The following is a 16231-nucleotide window of genomic DNA, read 5'->3' as shown; positions in this document are numbered from 1 at the left end:
CTACACCTTGTCATCTCAGATTCTCCAGCGTCCGCAGTTCCTGCTATCTCTGATGTTCTGGATACCTGGGTTTGAATCCTGCCATGGCAGATGGTAGAATTTGAATTTAATAAAAATCGGGAAGTAATGATGAGCAATAAATCTATTGTCCATTCTCAGAAAAACCCATTTGGTCCACCAATGTCCTTTAGGGAAGGAAATCTGCCATTCTTACCTGGTCTGGCTTACATGTGATTCCCGGCCCACAGTAAGATGCTTAAGGATGGGCAATAAATGCTGGCCTAGCTTGTGACAACCATATCTCATGAGTTAAATTTTAAAAAATTAATTGAATTTAAACTCCTTCTGCTGCAGTAGTGTGATTTGAACTATTGTCTCTGGATCGGTAGTCCAGATGTCTGGAATACTATTTTAGTACAGGTAACACCATCATTATGCTCTGCTTCCAACAGGTTGAGGCTGATACCCTACATCGAAGGAATGAAAGTTCAAACTGGGTCAGTTGCTCCTCAACAAGGAAACCTCAATAAAAATAGGATCATGCTGTGGTGTGGGGTACCCTCACATTCAAATAGCCTGTCAACTGGACTGAACATATGATGAGTGGCCCCTTGGGCTGGATACTATGAAAACGTAACAGTTACTGACTTAAGTAGGAAAAAGAGAAAGAAAATGTTGGTGACGTTCTAATGTTCAGTGTTGTTATCCTGCAGAATAACCCAGAGACAGAAACATACCTTCCTCCTCATCATCCTCTTCCTCTTCCACACAGGCATCCTCCCTTTCCTTTTGCCACTGTAGCCTTTCCTGGACAATTTTCTCCTGATAAGTGCTCATCAGCAGATCAGACAAGCACATGGCATTGCTCAGGTTTTTGCTGTTCTCAGCCAACAACTCCTCCTCCGTCATGTATTGTCTAATGTACTGTTGGTACAGCAAAGGATCTCGAGTTCGCATCTGCTCGTCACTGAAATACTCCCCATCTGTAAAGAAAGGCAAAGGGTGTCATCAGCAAAGACATCATTTGGTACGTTCTTGAAAGTGCAGGACAGAATCCAGGCTTGCTCATTCTCACACACACCCACAACACTGAGGAGGTGCTACACTGTAGGAGGCGCTGCCTGTTGAATAAAACACTAAACCGAGGCCGTGTCTGCTCTCTCAGATGGATACAAAAGATTCCAAAGCTCTACTCTGAAGACATTCATGGAAGTTCTTCCCAATCTTTAATAACACCACTAAATAAGATAAGGTATAGATAAGGTGAATGGCAGCTGTCTTTTCTCTAGGGTGGGGTATTTCAAGACTCAGGGGCATATTTTTATGGTGAGAGGAGAAAGATTTTTTAAAAAATGAGACTTCTTTTTTTTAAACACAGACAGAGGCTCGTGTGTGTAATGAACATCCACACTGTGGCTACAGTTACAACAGTTAAAAGACATTTAGATAAGTACATGAACAGGAAATGTTTGAAGGGATATGAGCCAAGAACAGACAGGTGGGATAAGTTTAGTTCGGGATTATGATCAGCATGGACTGGTTGGACTGGAGGGTCTGTTTCCACGCTGTATGACTCTATAAAACTGGTTCTCTGGTTATTTACTACCCTGCTGGTTGTTGAAGCTTGCTGTGTGCAAACTGGGTACTGGATTTGCAAAACTCCACAAGTACTTCAGTCAATAAATGTGGAGCTGGACAAGCAAATCTGGTCAGATAGCATCTGTGGAGCAGGAAAATCAATGTTTCAGGCCAAAACCCTACATCAGTCCTGACGAATGATTTCAGCCCAAAATGTTGACTTTCCTGCTCCTCGGATGTTATCTGACTGGCTGTGCTTTACTAACTCCCAGCACCTGCAGTCTTTACTGGCACCCAGTCCACAAGTACTTCATTGACTGCAAAGCATTCTGGGACATCCTGAAGTAATGGACATCGCTAATAGTAATGCTAGGTCCATCTTTCATTCAAGAGACAAAACTGAATTCTGAATTATAAGGAAGGCTGCAAAAATATTCAAGACCCACATTTAAATCTCAATTTGGGCTGTCATAACATTTGAACTTCCTGTGAATGCTATGAGCGTAAAATTTAATGTCACCCATTTAGGCAGGATAGCGGGGTTGGGGGGGGTTCCACAGATTTTTAATAGACAAACCAGGGTTACACAGCACAACAATAAGACTGAGGAGTTAAAGGCACAGATTGCAGTGTAGGATAAAGGTGATGTTGTGGTGATAATGGATGTCTGCAATGTAGAGAATATCAGCTGGTGGGAAGGATAGGGAGGAATGATATGGCTGAGTATTTTGCATCTAGCTTTAACTATGAGACAGATGCTGCCTAGGTCCTGGTGACAGAGGAGGAAATCAGAAGGGGTTAAAATTGAGAAGTTGTTGGTACCTTTAGGTTGATAAGGAGAGAGCTGTGTTAGATATATCCAAGGATATTGAGTGGAAATTGCAGAGGCACTGGCAGTAATTTTTTAATCTTTCCTGGGTTTGATGAGGAGGTGTGGTGTCAGAGCACGGAGAATTGTATACATTACATGCAAATTGAGGAAAAGATGAGCCCAGTAATTGCAGACCAGTCATTTTCACTTCAGTAGTGGGGAAACTTATAGAAAAAATATTCACGATAGAATTAATAGTCACATGGAAAAATGTAGATAGATTCAGAACAGTCAGCATGGACTTGTTTAGGGAAAATTGGACTTAGAGGTAACAGAGATGATTGGTTGATGAGGGGAAAGGCTGTAGTGTGCTGCATGGACTTCCAAAAGTCCATGGGTCAATATGGAGGGTGGGTAGTGATATAAAGAACATGGGGAGTCAGTATAAAAGACTTCCTTTTGATACAGTGTCATACATTACACTTGTGAGAAAAGTTATAGGTCATGGAAGAAAAGGGACAGTAGCAATGTTAGTACACAATTAGCCATTGGATAGGAAGCACAGAGTGATGGATAATGAGGAATTTTCAGATAGGATGCTTTTCAGTGGAATTCCCCAGCGATCAGTATTGATACCCTTGCTTTTCTACAAGACCTGTGTGCAGTGGAGAATTTCAAAGTTTGCAGATGACACGAAACCTGAGGGAATTGGTAACTGTGAGGAAGGCAGTGTAAAACCTCAAAAAGTTATCGACAAGTTGGTGGCATGGGCAGAATAGTGGCCAATGAAATTCAATATGGAGGGTGGGTTGTGATACAAAGAACATGGGGAGTCAGTATAAAATAAATTGGTACTAGTTCTAAAGAGTGTGCAGGAGCCAAGAGACCTTGGTGTACACGTACACAAGCCATTATCAGAGGCAGGACAGTTCGAGTAAACCATTAATAAAGTGTAAAGTATTGTAGGTTTCATAAATAGTGGCATAAAATACAAGATTAGGGAGGTTATGCTTAATCTATCTAAGAACATATATGTGATATATTGTTACAGCCCTCTCAAAAATGATCAAGTAAACAGAGTCATTTATTTTATTGAATGTAAGGGTAAGCTAACTTTCAGAAAAGGAGGAGAAAATATACAAGTAGGGTGAAAAGATCTTCAGATTTAGGCACAGAAGTGTTCAAGGAAAGATGATTAAAAAACGGACTCAAACAATTTTCAGCAGAGTACAGGAGGCCGAGAAATGTAATTGATTTTTTTTTAATTACTTGATGGGTTTAATGGTTTCAGTGGGAAAGGATTCACTCTTCTGGTTAATGAGTCATTGATGATAAAGGATAAATCAATTTTAAATTATCACAAGAAAGAGAGGTTACGAGAAAATTCTCTGGTCAGAGAGTTGTTGAAGCGCTGAGATGGTTTGTTGCAGAGGTTAGTTGAGGCATAGATATTGCATCTTTAAGGGAAAAGTAAAGGGTTGAGACTTCTTCCAGGTCCACAACCCTTCAAGATATCTCCACTCTTCCAATTCTGGCTTCTGGTACATCTTTAATTTTAATTGCTCCATCACTGACGTTGATTGTACCTTCTGCTGCACAGACTCTAAGGCTCTAGAATGGACTCTTTAAACCCTCCGCCTCTCTCCTTCTTTAAGACACTATTTAAAACCTAACTTCTTTGACCAAACGTTGGTCACCTGATATCTCCTTGCATAGCTGAGTGTCAAATCTTGTTTAATAATCACCCCTGTAAAGCTCAATCTATGACATTAAAGGAATTACTACATGAAGTTATACAGTTCAGTGTGAAAAATTGAAAGGAAGAGTACTATTTAAATTGTTACATATTGGGAGGTACAAGGGATCTGGATGTCCTTGTAGACCAGTCAATGAAAAGTAAACAGGCAGGTTCAACGAGCAATTAAGAAGGCAAATGGTATATTGGTCTTCATTGCAAGAGAAATTGAGTTCAGAAACAAGGATATCTTATTGCAGTTATACACAGCCTGGTGAGATCACATCTGGAGCACTGCTTGCAGCTTTAGTCTCACTACCTAAGAAAGGACATGCTTGCCATAGATGGAATGCAAGAGAGGTTCACTAGGCTGATGCCAGGGTTGGCATGACTGTTCAGAGTTTAGAAGGATGAGAGGCGATCTGACTGAAACATACAAAACCTCTTACAGAGCTGTACAGACTAGGCACAGGAAGGATGTTTTCCCAGACACAGTCTCAGGATACGGGGAAGGCCGTTTTGGACTGAGATGAGAAAAACCTTCATTCAAAGGAAGATTGGAACATTCTATCACAGAAGGCTGTGGAGGCCAAGTCACTGAATATATTCAAGAAACACATAGATAAACATTTAGGTTTTAAAAGCATCAAGGTGTGTGGGGACAAAGTGGGAAAAGAGCATTGAGAACTGAAGATCAGCCATGATCATATTGAATGGCGGAGTAGGCTTGAAGAGCTGAATGGCCTGCTTCTGTTCCTAGTTTCTATAATGCATGGTGCTGCTGAAATAGAGGAAGAGCCAGGGCTTTGGTGAGAAACAAACAAACTAGGAGCATGAATAGGCTATACAGCTCCTCAGGCCTGTTCATTCAATAAGATTGTGACCTTAACTCCACATTCTTGCCAACCAAAATAATCTCCTACTCACTTGTTACTTAAGAATTTATTTACCTGTGGCTCAAGGAAAACAGGACAGTTAGACTGCTGTCTGAGTCCCTTCTGTGCAGGAACATTTCACATTTAAAACTGTAGAAAAACTGCAAGTGAGAAGAAGTTGTCGTGGTTATTTCTGAAGGGAAGCAAAGAAAATTGTCCGTTTCTTCCTTCAGCAGCTTGTTATAACCAAATACTGGGAAAGGCAAATTTATTTCTTAAGTCAGACCATTGCCCATTCAAAAGAACAAACATAGAGAGGAGGAATATATTAATCTACCTTTTCTTCTGTTCTGGGAAGTTATTTTTGAAAGAACAAGGTTGGAAAGACAGAGTACATTAAATTGAGAATATTAGATACAAAAGAAGGATCACAATTGGTTTCCAACAGGGCATGAAGAGAACGATCCGCATAGATTAAATTGATTAGATTATTTATAAATCACCATGAAACAGGAGCCAACATGAAGCAATGAGCTACAACATTATGTGCACACATCCAACATTTGGTTTTCATTCAAGCCCGCAGAACAAGATAAATTTCTTCCTTTTTCTGTTAACAACAAGGGTGTCAATCAAAAGAAAGAATTTAATCTCTGTTCTTACTGGATACAAACCTACAGCAATAAAACTTACAATCGTTTGATACAAAACTAGCAAGCTCACTCAAAAAGCCTGAAGATTTTGGGAAATATTGATGATACGGATTAGAGGGAGCAGGCAGTGCTCTATGTTGACGCTCAACAAACACGCAAAACAAGCTTCTGAATAATGAGATAGTAAGAACTGCCGATGCACTATTTACAGGTTAATTCAAAAACAGAGTACTGGGGATGCTGAAAATCTGAAATAAAAACAGAAAATATTGGAAACACTAGTAGGATTGACAACATCAGGCCTATGATCTTTATACCAGAACTGATTCTTTATTTGAAAATATAAAACAGAAAACAATTAAATTCACATGGTACACACCGCTGCAAAAATATGGGTGAAGCTGAAGATTTGTGTATTTTAAGCATCTTTGATAATTTTATCTCAGTTATGTCCTCACTTTGGATTCACATTTTCACAATTCTTTGTAAGGATTTTTGAAGTAACACCAGGGCTTATGTCACTGGTACAAAACCAGGATGAGGTCACCCAGCTATGGGAAATATGCCAGCAAAATGCATCATGAAGGGGCAAGAGTGGGGTCACTGCCTATACTTAGCCATATGGAAAATATCCTATGTTAATCAAACCATCAGGCAGCTTATATTTGTGCTGTAACCAAAATCACTTATTTCCTCCTCTGTAACCTCACCTAAATTCACCTTGACTCAGCTCATCTGCTGCCGATGCCCTCATCTACGCCCGTTACCTCTAGACTCAATGCCTCCTGATGAGCCTCCCAGATTCTCTTCTCTATTAACTTGAGCTCATCCAAACATTGCTGCTTGTGCCTTAATTTGCACCAAGTCCTGGTCCCCAAACACTGATTGATCTATATTGGATCCTCAACAGCAAGCTTTAATTTTAAAATGTTTGTCTTTGTTTTCAAATCGCTCCATGGCTGTGCCCCTCCTACTCTATAACTTCTGTCAGCCTCATTAACGTCCAAAATATGTTGTGTTCTGCTAATTTAAATCTCTTATGTGTTCCTGATTTTAATCACTGCACTGTTCAGCTTCCTGGCCTCAAGCTCTGGAATTTCCTCCCTAAACTCTTTACCCCATTACTCCTTCAAGATACTCCTTAAAATCTACCTCTTTGTCAAAGTTTTTGGTCATCTGATCTTATATCTCCTAATATTGCTCAGTGTCATACGTTGCTTTATAATGGTACTGTGAAAAACATTGGCACTGCTAATTACATTGAAGGTCCTTTATAAATTCAAGTTACTGTTTATAATGTTAATTAATCACAGCCACAGCTGGACTTTGGTCACATAGCTAATGGCTAGGACAAAGGATATATCAACCAGAGTGGCCTAATATTAGGACTTCCCTATTCGACAACGAGGATTTGATTAACTGGGATGGGATAAGTTCAATTTGATGGACCAACACAATCAACTGCTTTAAGGGCACAGTAAGAAAAAAACCTAATCCAAGCAAACTAAAGCTCAAAGGTAATGATATCCCAACTAAATCTTACTATCAGCATATTGCAAACCAATGTGATGCTGTTCATGGTTGAATTACACCTTCATTTTGCACTGCCTCATGTGACAACGTTTTGGGAAAGTACAAGAAGGAGAAAAACCACCATAAGCTAAAGGCAGCACCTTCCTAAAAGTTGGGTGAAAACAAAATACCAAACACCTTGTTAGACATCACCTTTAATCAGCTGCTGCAGGGCCGCGTACCTCTTGTTGCGAACATTTGTTCGGGCAGTTTTCTTCATGGAAGACTTCCTAATTTCTTTACAGTAAAAAGTTACTTCGTAGTTGTCAGCCAAATGGTTGAAACAGACAAGATGCTCTTCTTTGATGATTTTGTGAAAACGTTCAAGGAACACCACTGGCTTACACCAGAAAAGATCCTTGATGATATCCAGCTTCTGGTCATACATGAGATCAGGCTCATCCTTCTGCTGGCTTTTGATCTGTGCTTTGCTACTGGCAATCGTATGAAACATGCTGTTCAGTGAAGCATTCATAGCATCTTCCTGTTGCTGGTCATGAGGCTCGTTCATCATTCTGGCAGCGTCTCCAATCTCGAAACCTGTTGAGGTAGGAACACTGGATTTGATCTGTTCCTCAACATCACTTGGGGTAACATGACCCTCAGTGGAGACTGTAAGCATCCCTTCCATCTGTGAATTGGCCTCCTGAGTGACACTGTCTGCAGAAGGGTCACTCACTTTTGGAATATCTTCTAAGAGATCTTGTGTCTGTGAGCCTATGAATAATAACATTTCACATGAATTGTACCATTCAGTATAACTTGTACTTTTATAAATTACAGCATAACTGAGAGAGAAGGAGATTTGTTTCTAAATTCAAAATGCTAAAAATGCATAGCTAACCCAATTCCTGGGCAAATCTTTATGAGATTTATATTACAGCTGGAGAATATTCGGCCCATCATGTTTATGAGATCCTGGCAGAGCAATTGTATCTTCAGGAAAGAGTTCTGATGGAAGGCTCTATGTGAAATGAATAGTGCATTTCTTTTTAAAACACCGACTACCTTGCTGCACGGGCATTTTTTTTTAAATTTAGATTTCCAACATTGCATGTTTTCTTCAAATGTTTTATTAGATTTGTTTTTAGCTCATACTTTCCAAATCTCATCTCGAATAGCTGATATAAACACTCACACTAGCATTAAAATAATTATAGTTCGATTGTCATTTTACTGGGTCCACGGTGAAAAACTAAATAATCTGGTGATGGGGGAAAGAGAAAAGAATTGGTTTATGCAACAGTCTGACTAAAAATAATTTTCCAAAAACATGGGAATTCTTTAATAAATTGAAACTGGATTTGGAATTAAGTCGCACGCTTGGGAGTTCAGGCTGTGAAGGCCTCAATGTTCTGAACCCTCCTCATCCGATAGATGTTATTCTATGTTTTACCTGCCATCCTTTTCGAAGTCTTCTCGATCGACCACTTCACATTTTACCCACAACCACCGCCGTTTTTATTTTGCGCCGAGTATTTGTCGAGAGATACTTTAACACAAACATTTACAACCCGGAACCCAAAGGGTAAGGAACTGGTTTCGACCTTAAACAAGGTCCGATTTCGGGGAAATTAATCGCGGGTCTAAGGTTCCACCCTGTCAACAGCCCAGGAGGACAATAAACTGCTCTTCATAATAATTGATAATATAATTGCTTCATGAGGGACTATTAAATTGACGGGTAAATTATTTGAAATAAATAGAATTTCCTGTCATTTACAATTTGAGTTTAACGCGAGCCAGATATTTTTGGGTTTAAATAGCTGAAACTCACCAGCTGTGATGCAAATTTTTTATTTTTTGACAATTAATAGATGTTATATTCTCCAGTGAGGTTAACATAACCTTAAAGTGCAAGATCATTTTTCTGAAGGCCTGTGGCAGAATTAATAATTCCAGACTCCAACGTTTACTGTGTTCTGTCTCCACAGATGCTGCCAGACCAGTTATATCTCTCCAGCATTTTTTAATTACTCTTTCAGATCTCCAGCATCTGTTGTATTTTTGCTTTCTTTTAATGAGAAACATTTGTATAGTTGACCATTTGAAGCATAGAGTAGTTACATATAGCCCCAAGGAAGACAACATAGTTAACTGGGGTCCACATTGGTTCACCACAGTTGGTCCAGTTCTTTGTCTTTTCACTGTAACCTTGATTTTGTTTCTCTTTTCAAATAATTATTTGATACCCTTTTGAAATCTGCCTTCACCGCAGTCTCAGATAGTACAAATTATTCATTGTGTAGAAAATATATTTTCTCATGTCGACTTGATCTTTTGCCATTAACCTTGAATTGTGTCTTCTGGTACTCAAACCTTTAGCCAATGGAAACAATTTATTTTTATCGACTCTGGATCTCTCATGATTTTGATGCTTCCATCTAATCTTCTCTTAACCTTCTCACTCCAATGAGGCTTGTTCCTCTAATCAATTCTTATTTCTGAAGTGTGTCATCACCAGAACCATTTAAAATATTTTCTATATCTTCTCTCATGCCTTCACATCATTTCTAAAGTGTGGTGACCATTTGTATTAAGATATTTAAAGTTCTCAATTATAAGTACACAATAGCTTTTGCATTTATTTGCAAATTTGTTCCTCCATATCTTTCCCACTAGAATGTAGCCCACATGATACACCCAGTAGTCTACCCAGATACACCCGATAGATGCCTCTATTGTTCTTAGCTCTAACCAAATAGGTTCTGGTTTTGACCACTCTAGGACATCGTCTAACTCTCTCTCTTTCTTTCTTTCTCTAGCAGTATGATATTTTCTTGCCTCACAATTGTCACCCTTCTACCTTCTTTTATTCCATTTTTCCTGAATGCATTGTATCCAGGATATTTAGGATCTAGTACTGTCCTTTCTTAACTTAGTGTTCCATTTCCACTATACCACTATATTGGGACTTGGCTGTCTATGGTTTCATTTCGACAACTATGTTTACCTCACCTTGTGTTGTTTATGGTTCTGAAAGGATTAGCACTAAAACTAGGTGCTGTGATTATATCATGGGGACATTGTCAGTGTAATGAAATAATTTATAGGAGATACTGCTGAGGCTATTATGCTCTTAATACTCTCTGTAGTGTGTAGATCATATTCAAGCAACCTGTAAACAGTTACTGTAATTTACTATGCTAATATTTCTACTATTTTATACCACCCAGCAAGGTAAGCCTATCCAGTTGAACTTATTGCTAAACTAAAACCTCAACTGGGAGAGATTTCAGATCATTAAAGAAACTTAGTCAGCAGTACTAGCTATAGACTGATTCTTAAGTAAAATGTCTTTCCTCCAAGAAATTTTCAGATAGCAAAATAACCTCAGGATAGAAATTGTTTTCTTGCAAAGTTAACATAGCCCAAAAGGACCATAGGGCTACTCTTGCAGAGGTGACTGCTAGTGAGTTGAACTTGAGGGCCACCATGCCTCAGATGAGTGGTGTGGTTGATAAGGCAGGACCTTCACAGTACCCTCTGCCACAATGGGAATTTATCCCACGCTGTTGGTATCACTCTGCATTGCAAACCAGCTGTCCAGCCAACTGAGCCAACCAACCCACCTTTTCTAGAAGTATAGTAGAGCAGAAATAACTTGGCTAACCTAACTGTTGCGATAGTAAACTGTGAAGTATTAATTTTCAACTTGCAGCACTTCATTTTCAAAATGTGTGCAATTTCATGAACTAGAATGGTTTTAAACAAGGAAGAACAATAGCTTAAGATTGCTACATTAACAACTAACTACAGATTGAGCCAGTTCATAAAATCATCAAAAAACAAGAATCAGTCTGAACCAAGTTGTGGAGATGCTGAATAGGATTGGGGTAGACAAAGTCAGAAATCACACAACACCAATTGAAGTGACCTGATGAAGGAACAGCCTAAATAAACCTGTTGGACTATAACCTGGTATAGTCTGAACCAAAATTGACATTGTTATAAAAAAGTACTGAAACTTAAGTCTGTGCCATATTTCTGGACAGGTTTCACACATTTAAGATGAAAGTTACCTGCAGATTATGCAACAACAATTAAGGCAGGCATAGAAATACACAAATTAAGTTTATTTCAGGCAATTGCTTTTTAACAGGATAGAGAATATAAAATGGATTTATAACAGCAGAACTGGAAATCTCCCTTACTCCCTGCTTTTCCTCTCAGCCTCTCAGAAGACAAAATCCGGTGAAAAATAATTTGGAGAAACACCTATTCACTGAGAACTCAAATATGTTTACAACTTTTAAAAAAAAAGTCTTAAAAAAGATAGACAGAGTAGCTGTAGAAAGTTTGTTTCTCGTAGCTGTGGGGTCTCGAGTGAGAACAGTCAGTCTCAGATTAAGGAGTAGATCATTTAGGAATGGGATGAGGAGGAACCTTTTCATTTTGTGGGTGGTTAACCTTTGGAGTTGTCTAGCCCTACATATGTTTAAGATAGGGATCATTAGATTTCTAGTTAGTCATGAAATTAAGGGATGTCTGGATAGCATGGCAATTATGTTGGCGAGGTAGTTGATCTAAAATGAAAGAGCTGGCTTGAGGGGCTGAATGGCCTGCTCCTATATTCCTACACATAGCATCAGGATAAACCTATCACCTCAAGGACCTTCAAACCACAGATTCTTTTATCTTCCTTTTTATAGAGTCATACAGCACAGAAACAGACCCTTTGATCTGAACAGTCCATGCCGAACATAATCCCAAGCAAATCTAGTTCTACCTGGCTGCTCCTGGCCCATATTCCTGCAAACCTTTCTTATTCATGTATTATTGAAAATATTTTAAACATTGTAATTGTACCTACATCCATCACTTCCTCAGGAAGTTCATTCTACATGCCAACCACCCTTTGTATAAAAAAATTTGCCCCTCATGTCTTTTTCAAATCTCCGTCCACTCACCTTAAAAATGTGCCTGCTAGTCTTAAAATCCTCCATCTTAGAGAGAAGACACCTACCATTTATCCTATCTATACCACTCATGATTTTATAAACTTCCATAAGGTCACCTCTCAACCTCCTATGCTCCAGTGAAAAAAGTCCCAGCCTATCCAGACTTTCTTTATGAGTCAAACCTTCCATCCTGGTAAATCTCTTCTGAACCCTCTGCAGCTTAATAATACCCTTCCCATAATTGGATGACCAGAACTGGATATAGTGCTCCAGAAGAGCCCTCACCAATGTCTTGTACAACCTCAACATGACTTCCCAACTCTTATACTCAAAGGACTGAGCATTGAAGACAAGCATGCTAAATGTCTTTTTAACCACCTTGTCTATATATGACACAAACTTCAGTCTTTTGCTTTTCTGTGGTGGTGTCCTACACTTTATTTGAAGTCTAATATAGTTGTGCTCCTTTCTTCTAAGAAACGTCATGGAAGACTTGAAACATTAACTCCGTTTCTCACTCCACAGTTTCTGGCCACCTGCTGATGAGTCTTTGTCAGATTTATGACTGACCAAAGAAGACCCAACTCAAAAGAAAGGCATTCAGATTGTGACAAAGCAAAGCTTTGAAAGTGAAACAAATCAATCCTAGAGGGAGAAGATAAACGTGCAGGAGATCCACAGAAACTATTTATAGCTTAAAGTACAAAAGAACAAAAGACACACTAGGTAAATCAATGCAACAGATAGGACACTAAAAGTTCTTGTCAATATTGTGGAGTAAAGAAACTTCACAAGCTTAAATAGTGCATGGCTTTAAAAACCAAATGTTTTCATTGTAAGAAAATAGGTAACTTTCAGAAAATGTGTCATTGCAAGATACCGCCACAGAAAAGCAAAAGGCTGAAGAACTACCCACATGAAGTAATAAATGTGATGGAAATATCTTCAGTAGAAGATTAATCCAAAGTTTCCCTCAGGGAAATCAGTGACCTAGATCAACTATTTTGCCATGCAAATATTCACAATAACAGAAGTCTCATGATTTTCAAGTTAGATATAGGAGCAAGTGTTACAGTATTATCATATTGAGAGTTTTTTTTAGCAAAACACTGCTTACAGTTGACAGAAGTGCAGCTATGTGATCCAGAGTCATTAACAGTAGAGATATTCTACAAACAACTTTCCAACGTACTGTTATGGACCAGACTAAACCTCCTGAAAATATTAAGAAGATAGCCTAGACCCTAAATTTTTCTTATTTTAAAGGCAAGTGCCAGGTGTTGCATTCAGGATGCAATTCTATTGATCAAACTACCAGATTTGAAGCAAAACATTCTGTACCTAAGATGGCGCTAAAAAGCAACATTACAAACTTTTCACTGCACTCATTCGAGTGCACGTGACAATAAAGACTATTCTATTCCAATAGTTAAAATACAGACTAAAGAAAGAAGAAATTGGGATAACAATTCTATTCTATTAGAAAACTTAACAGAATAATAGGTTATTTAACTACTATATGGTAACTGTTCCAACATAATATCATAGCGTAAAAACACCCTTGGCAAAGGCAAATTCGTAAAATAGATTGTCTCACGTGTAATTCTAACAGGAGGAAGAGAATCCCAGCTTTCAGCTGTAACAAAGAGAGGAAAAACAGCTTCCTCATCCAGCTTCAAAACCCCTGCTACTGCTACTGAAAAACCAAAACTAAAACTCCTGGTTCTGTGGGAACCTAATTCCACCTATTCAGGCTGCTTCTATTGTTCCAACTTAAAAATAAACCCAAGGCCTCACAAGCTGTTTATTGACTTGGGCAAACTGATCATCACCTCTCTCTCAAACTTTCTGCATTAAAAAAAGGATAAAATACACCTGTTAAAGCTTTAGTATTGTCACAATACAGGACACCAAATACTAGAATCATATGTACTTCACAACCAGGAATTCTCACTCCAGAGTAGAAAAGTAAGCGGTAAGGAGTGCTGCATCTTGTTGGGAGTACAATGGCAGAAAGGTTTAGCATCCTTCTTCATCCTAGGATTATTTACATTAGAAAGACGGAGGTTGAGGGGGGACCTGTTTGAGTTCTACAAAATCATGAGAGGTATGGACAGGTTGGGTAGCAAGAAGATTTTTCCCAGAGTGGGGGACTCAATTACTAGGGGTCATGATTTCAAGGTGAGAGGGGAAAAGTTTAAGGGAGATATGCGTGGAAAGTTCTTTACGCAGAGGGTGGTGGGTGCCTGGAATGCGTTGCCAGCGGAGGTGGTAGAGGCGGGCACGATAGCATCATTTAAGATGTATCTAGACAGATACATGAATGGGCAGGGAGCAGAGGGATACACATCTTTGGAAAATAGGCGACAGGTTTAGATAGAGGATCTGGATCGGTGCAGGCTTGGAGGGCCGAAGGGCCTGTTCCTGTGCTGTAATTTTCTTTGTTCTTTGTTCAGTTTAATGCTATATTTGCATTTAAACCTTCCAAACCTTTTGAACAAATTGGAATATTATTTTTCAAAAGAATTCTTTTAGCTTTGGTTGCTTGAGCTCTTCCATCTTTTGAATGAGATCTAGATTAAAACACTGGAAGTGATTATATAAGAATGTAATTTCTCTACTCAGGAATCCAACAAAGTGGTGTTCAGGCATAGCTTGCATACCCAAGCCTAATGGTCTATTTGCATTTGTCTTGAACTTACACAACTCAACAAGACAGTACCAAGAGAAATTCACCCTTTGTCCACAGTTGACAAGAGGCCAGCTAAACCATACAAGAACAGATTTTTCACAGAACTCAATGCTTTTCACAAGTGCCATTGGATTGGCAATCAAGGTTCTTTAACACACTTATAATTCCATTTGAAAGATTTTGTTTTAACAAATTACCATTTGGAATTGCGTTGCACTGCACCAATGATTCTCCAAAGACTAAGCTCAAATATTTTACAAGACCTTCACAGAATCACATGCCACATGGATGATATACTAATCAATGGGGAAGGAGTTGAAGTACATGATCAGTGAGGGCATGCATATTAAAATGTTTATAATAGGAAGGGCCCACACTTAAAAGGCAAGTGTGAATTCTCTAAAGATTCCATTTGTTTCTTGGGACATATTGTCAACACTGACAGAAGATTAAAGCCATCATAGATTACTCGACTCCAAAGTCATCCAAGAACTTCAAAGATTCTTGGGTATGGCCGATTAGACAAACATTTTTTTGCCTAAAGTAGCACCCATTAGAGAACCCAGCCACATGACTTCCTAAGATGACAGGAAGGATGTTCTTGCTATAGGGGGAGTGTAGTGAAGGTTTACCAGGTTGTTTCCTGGGATGGCGGGTCTGAGGTAAGAGGGAAGGTTGAATTGGTCAGGATTATATTTGCTGGAGTTCAGAAGAATGAGGAAAACCTACAAAATTCTAACAGGACTAAACAGGTTAAATGCAGGAAGGATGCCCCCAATGGTGGGGGAGTCCAGAACCATGGGTCACAGTCTAGTGACATGATGTAAACCATTTAGGACTCAAATAAAGAGAAATTTCTTCACCCAGAGAGTGGTGAGCCTGTGGAGTTTGTTGCCACAGAAAGTGGTCAATGCCAAAACATTGTATGATTTCAAGAAGGAGTTGGATATAGCAGTTTTATTTCTTTATTCATGGGATGAGGGTGTCACTTTTAGGCAACATTTGTTGTCCATCCCTAATTGACCAGGGGGCAGTTGAGGGTCTGGAGTCACATGTAGGCCAGGCCAGATAAGGATGGCAGTTTCCTTCCCTAAAGTACATTAGTGAACCAGAGGTAACAAAGTGTAGAGCTGGATGAACACAGCAAGACAAGCAGCATCAGAGGAGCAGGAAAGGTGAAGTTTCGGACCTAGATCCTTCTTCAGAAACCAGCAATAGGCAACTGATTCATGGTTTTCACTAGATTCTTAATTCCAGATATTTTTCATTGAATCTGAATTCCACAATTTGCTGTGGCGGAATTCGAACCCAGACTGTTATTTTGGTCTAACAAGGTGTAGAGCTGGATGAACACAGCAGGCCAAGCAGCATCAGAGGAGCAGGAAAGCTGACGTTTCGGGTCGAGACCCTTCTT

The 16231-nt window shown here is 39.2% G+C and overlaps 1 protein-coding gene across 1 annotated transcript in view; it reads right to left on the bottom strand.

Moving 5' to 3' along the window:
* ccdc97 (coiled-coil domain containing 97) overlaps nucleotides 1–8830 on the bottom strand; it is a 16047-nt gene extending 7217 nt beyond the window's left edge. The window contains exons 1-3 of the mRNA XM_020533747.2: nucleotides 8621–8830; nucleotides 7378–7941; nucleotides 738–983 (exon numbers count right to left, since the gene is read on the bottom strand). Coding sequence (XP_020389336.2) covers nucleotides 738–983; nucleotides 7378–7941; nucleotides 8621–8627 — 817 coding nt within the window. The 5' untranslated portion in view covers nucleotides 8628–8830. The remainder of the gene's footprint in view (nucleotides 1–737; nucleotides 984–7377; nucleotides 7942–8620) is intronic.
* Between the last annotated feature and the right edge of the window lie 7401 nt (nucleotides 8831–16231).

The sequence above is a fragment of the Rhincodon typus genome, chromosome 39 (assembly GCF_021869965.1).
Source record: "Rhincodon typus isolate 14 chromosome 39, sRhiTyp1.1, whole genome shotgun sequence".
In the NCBI taxonomy this organism is placed as follows: Eukaryota; Metazoa; Chordata; class Chondrichthyes; order Orectolobiformes; family Rhincodontidae; genus Rhincodon; species Rhincodon typus.
The sequence above is the reverse complement of the archived record's forward strand: the minus strand, read 5'-3'. Positions and strand labels throughout refer to the sequence as shown.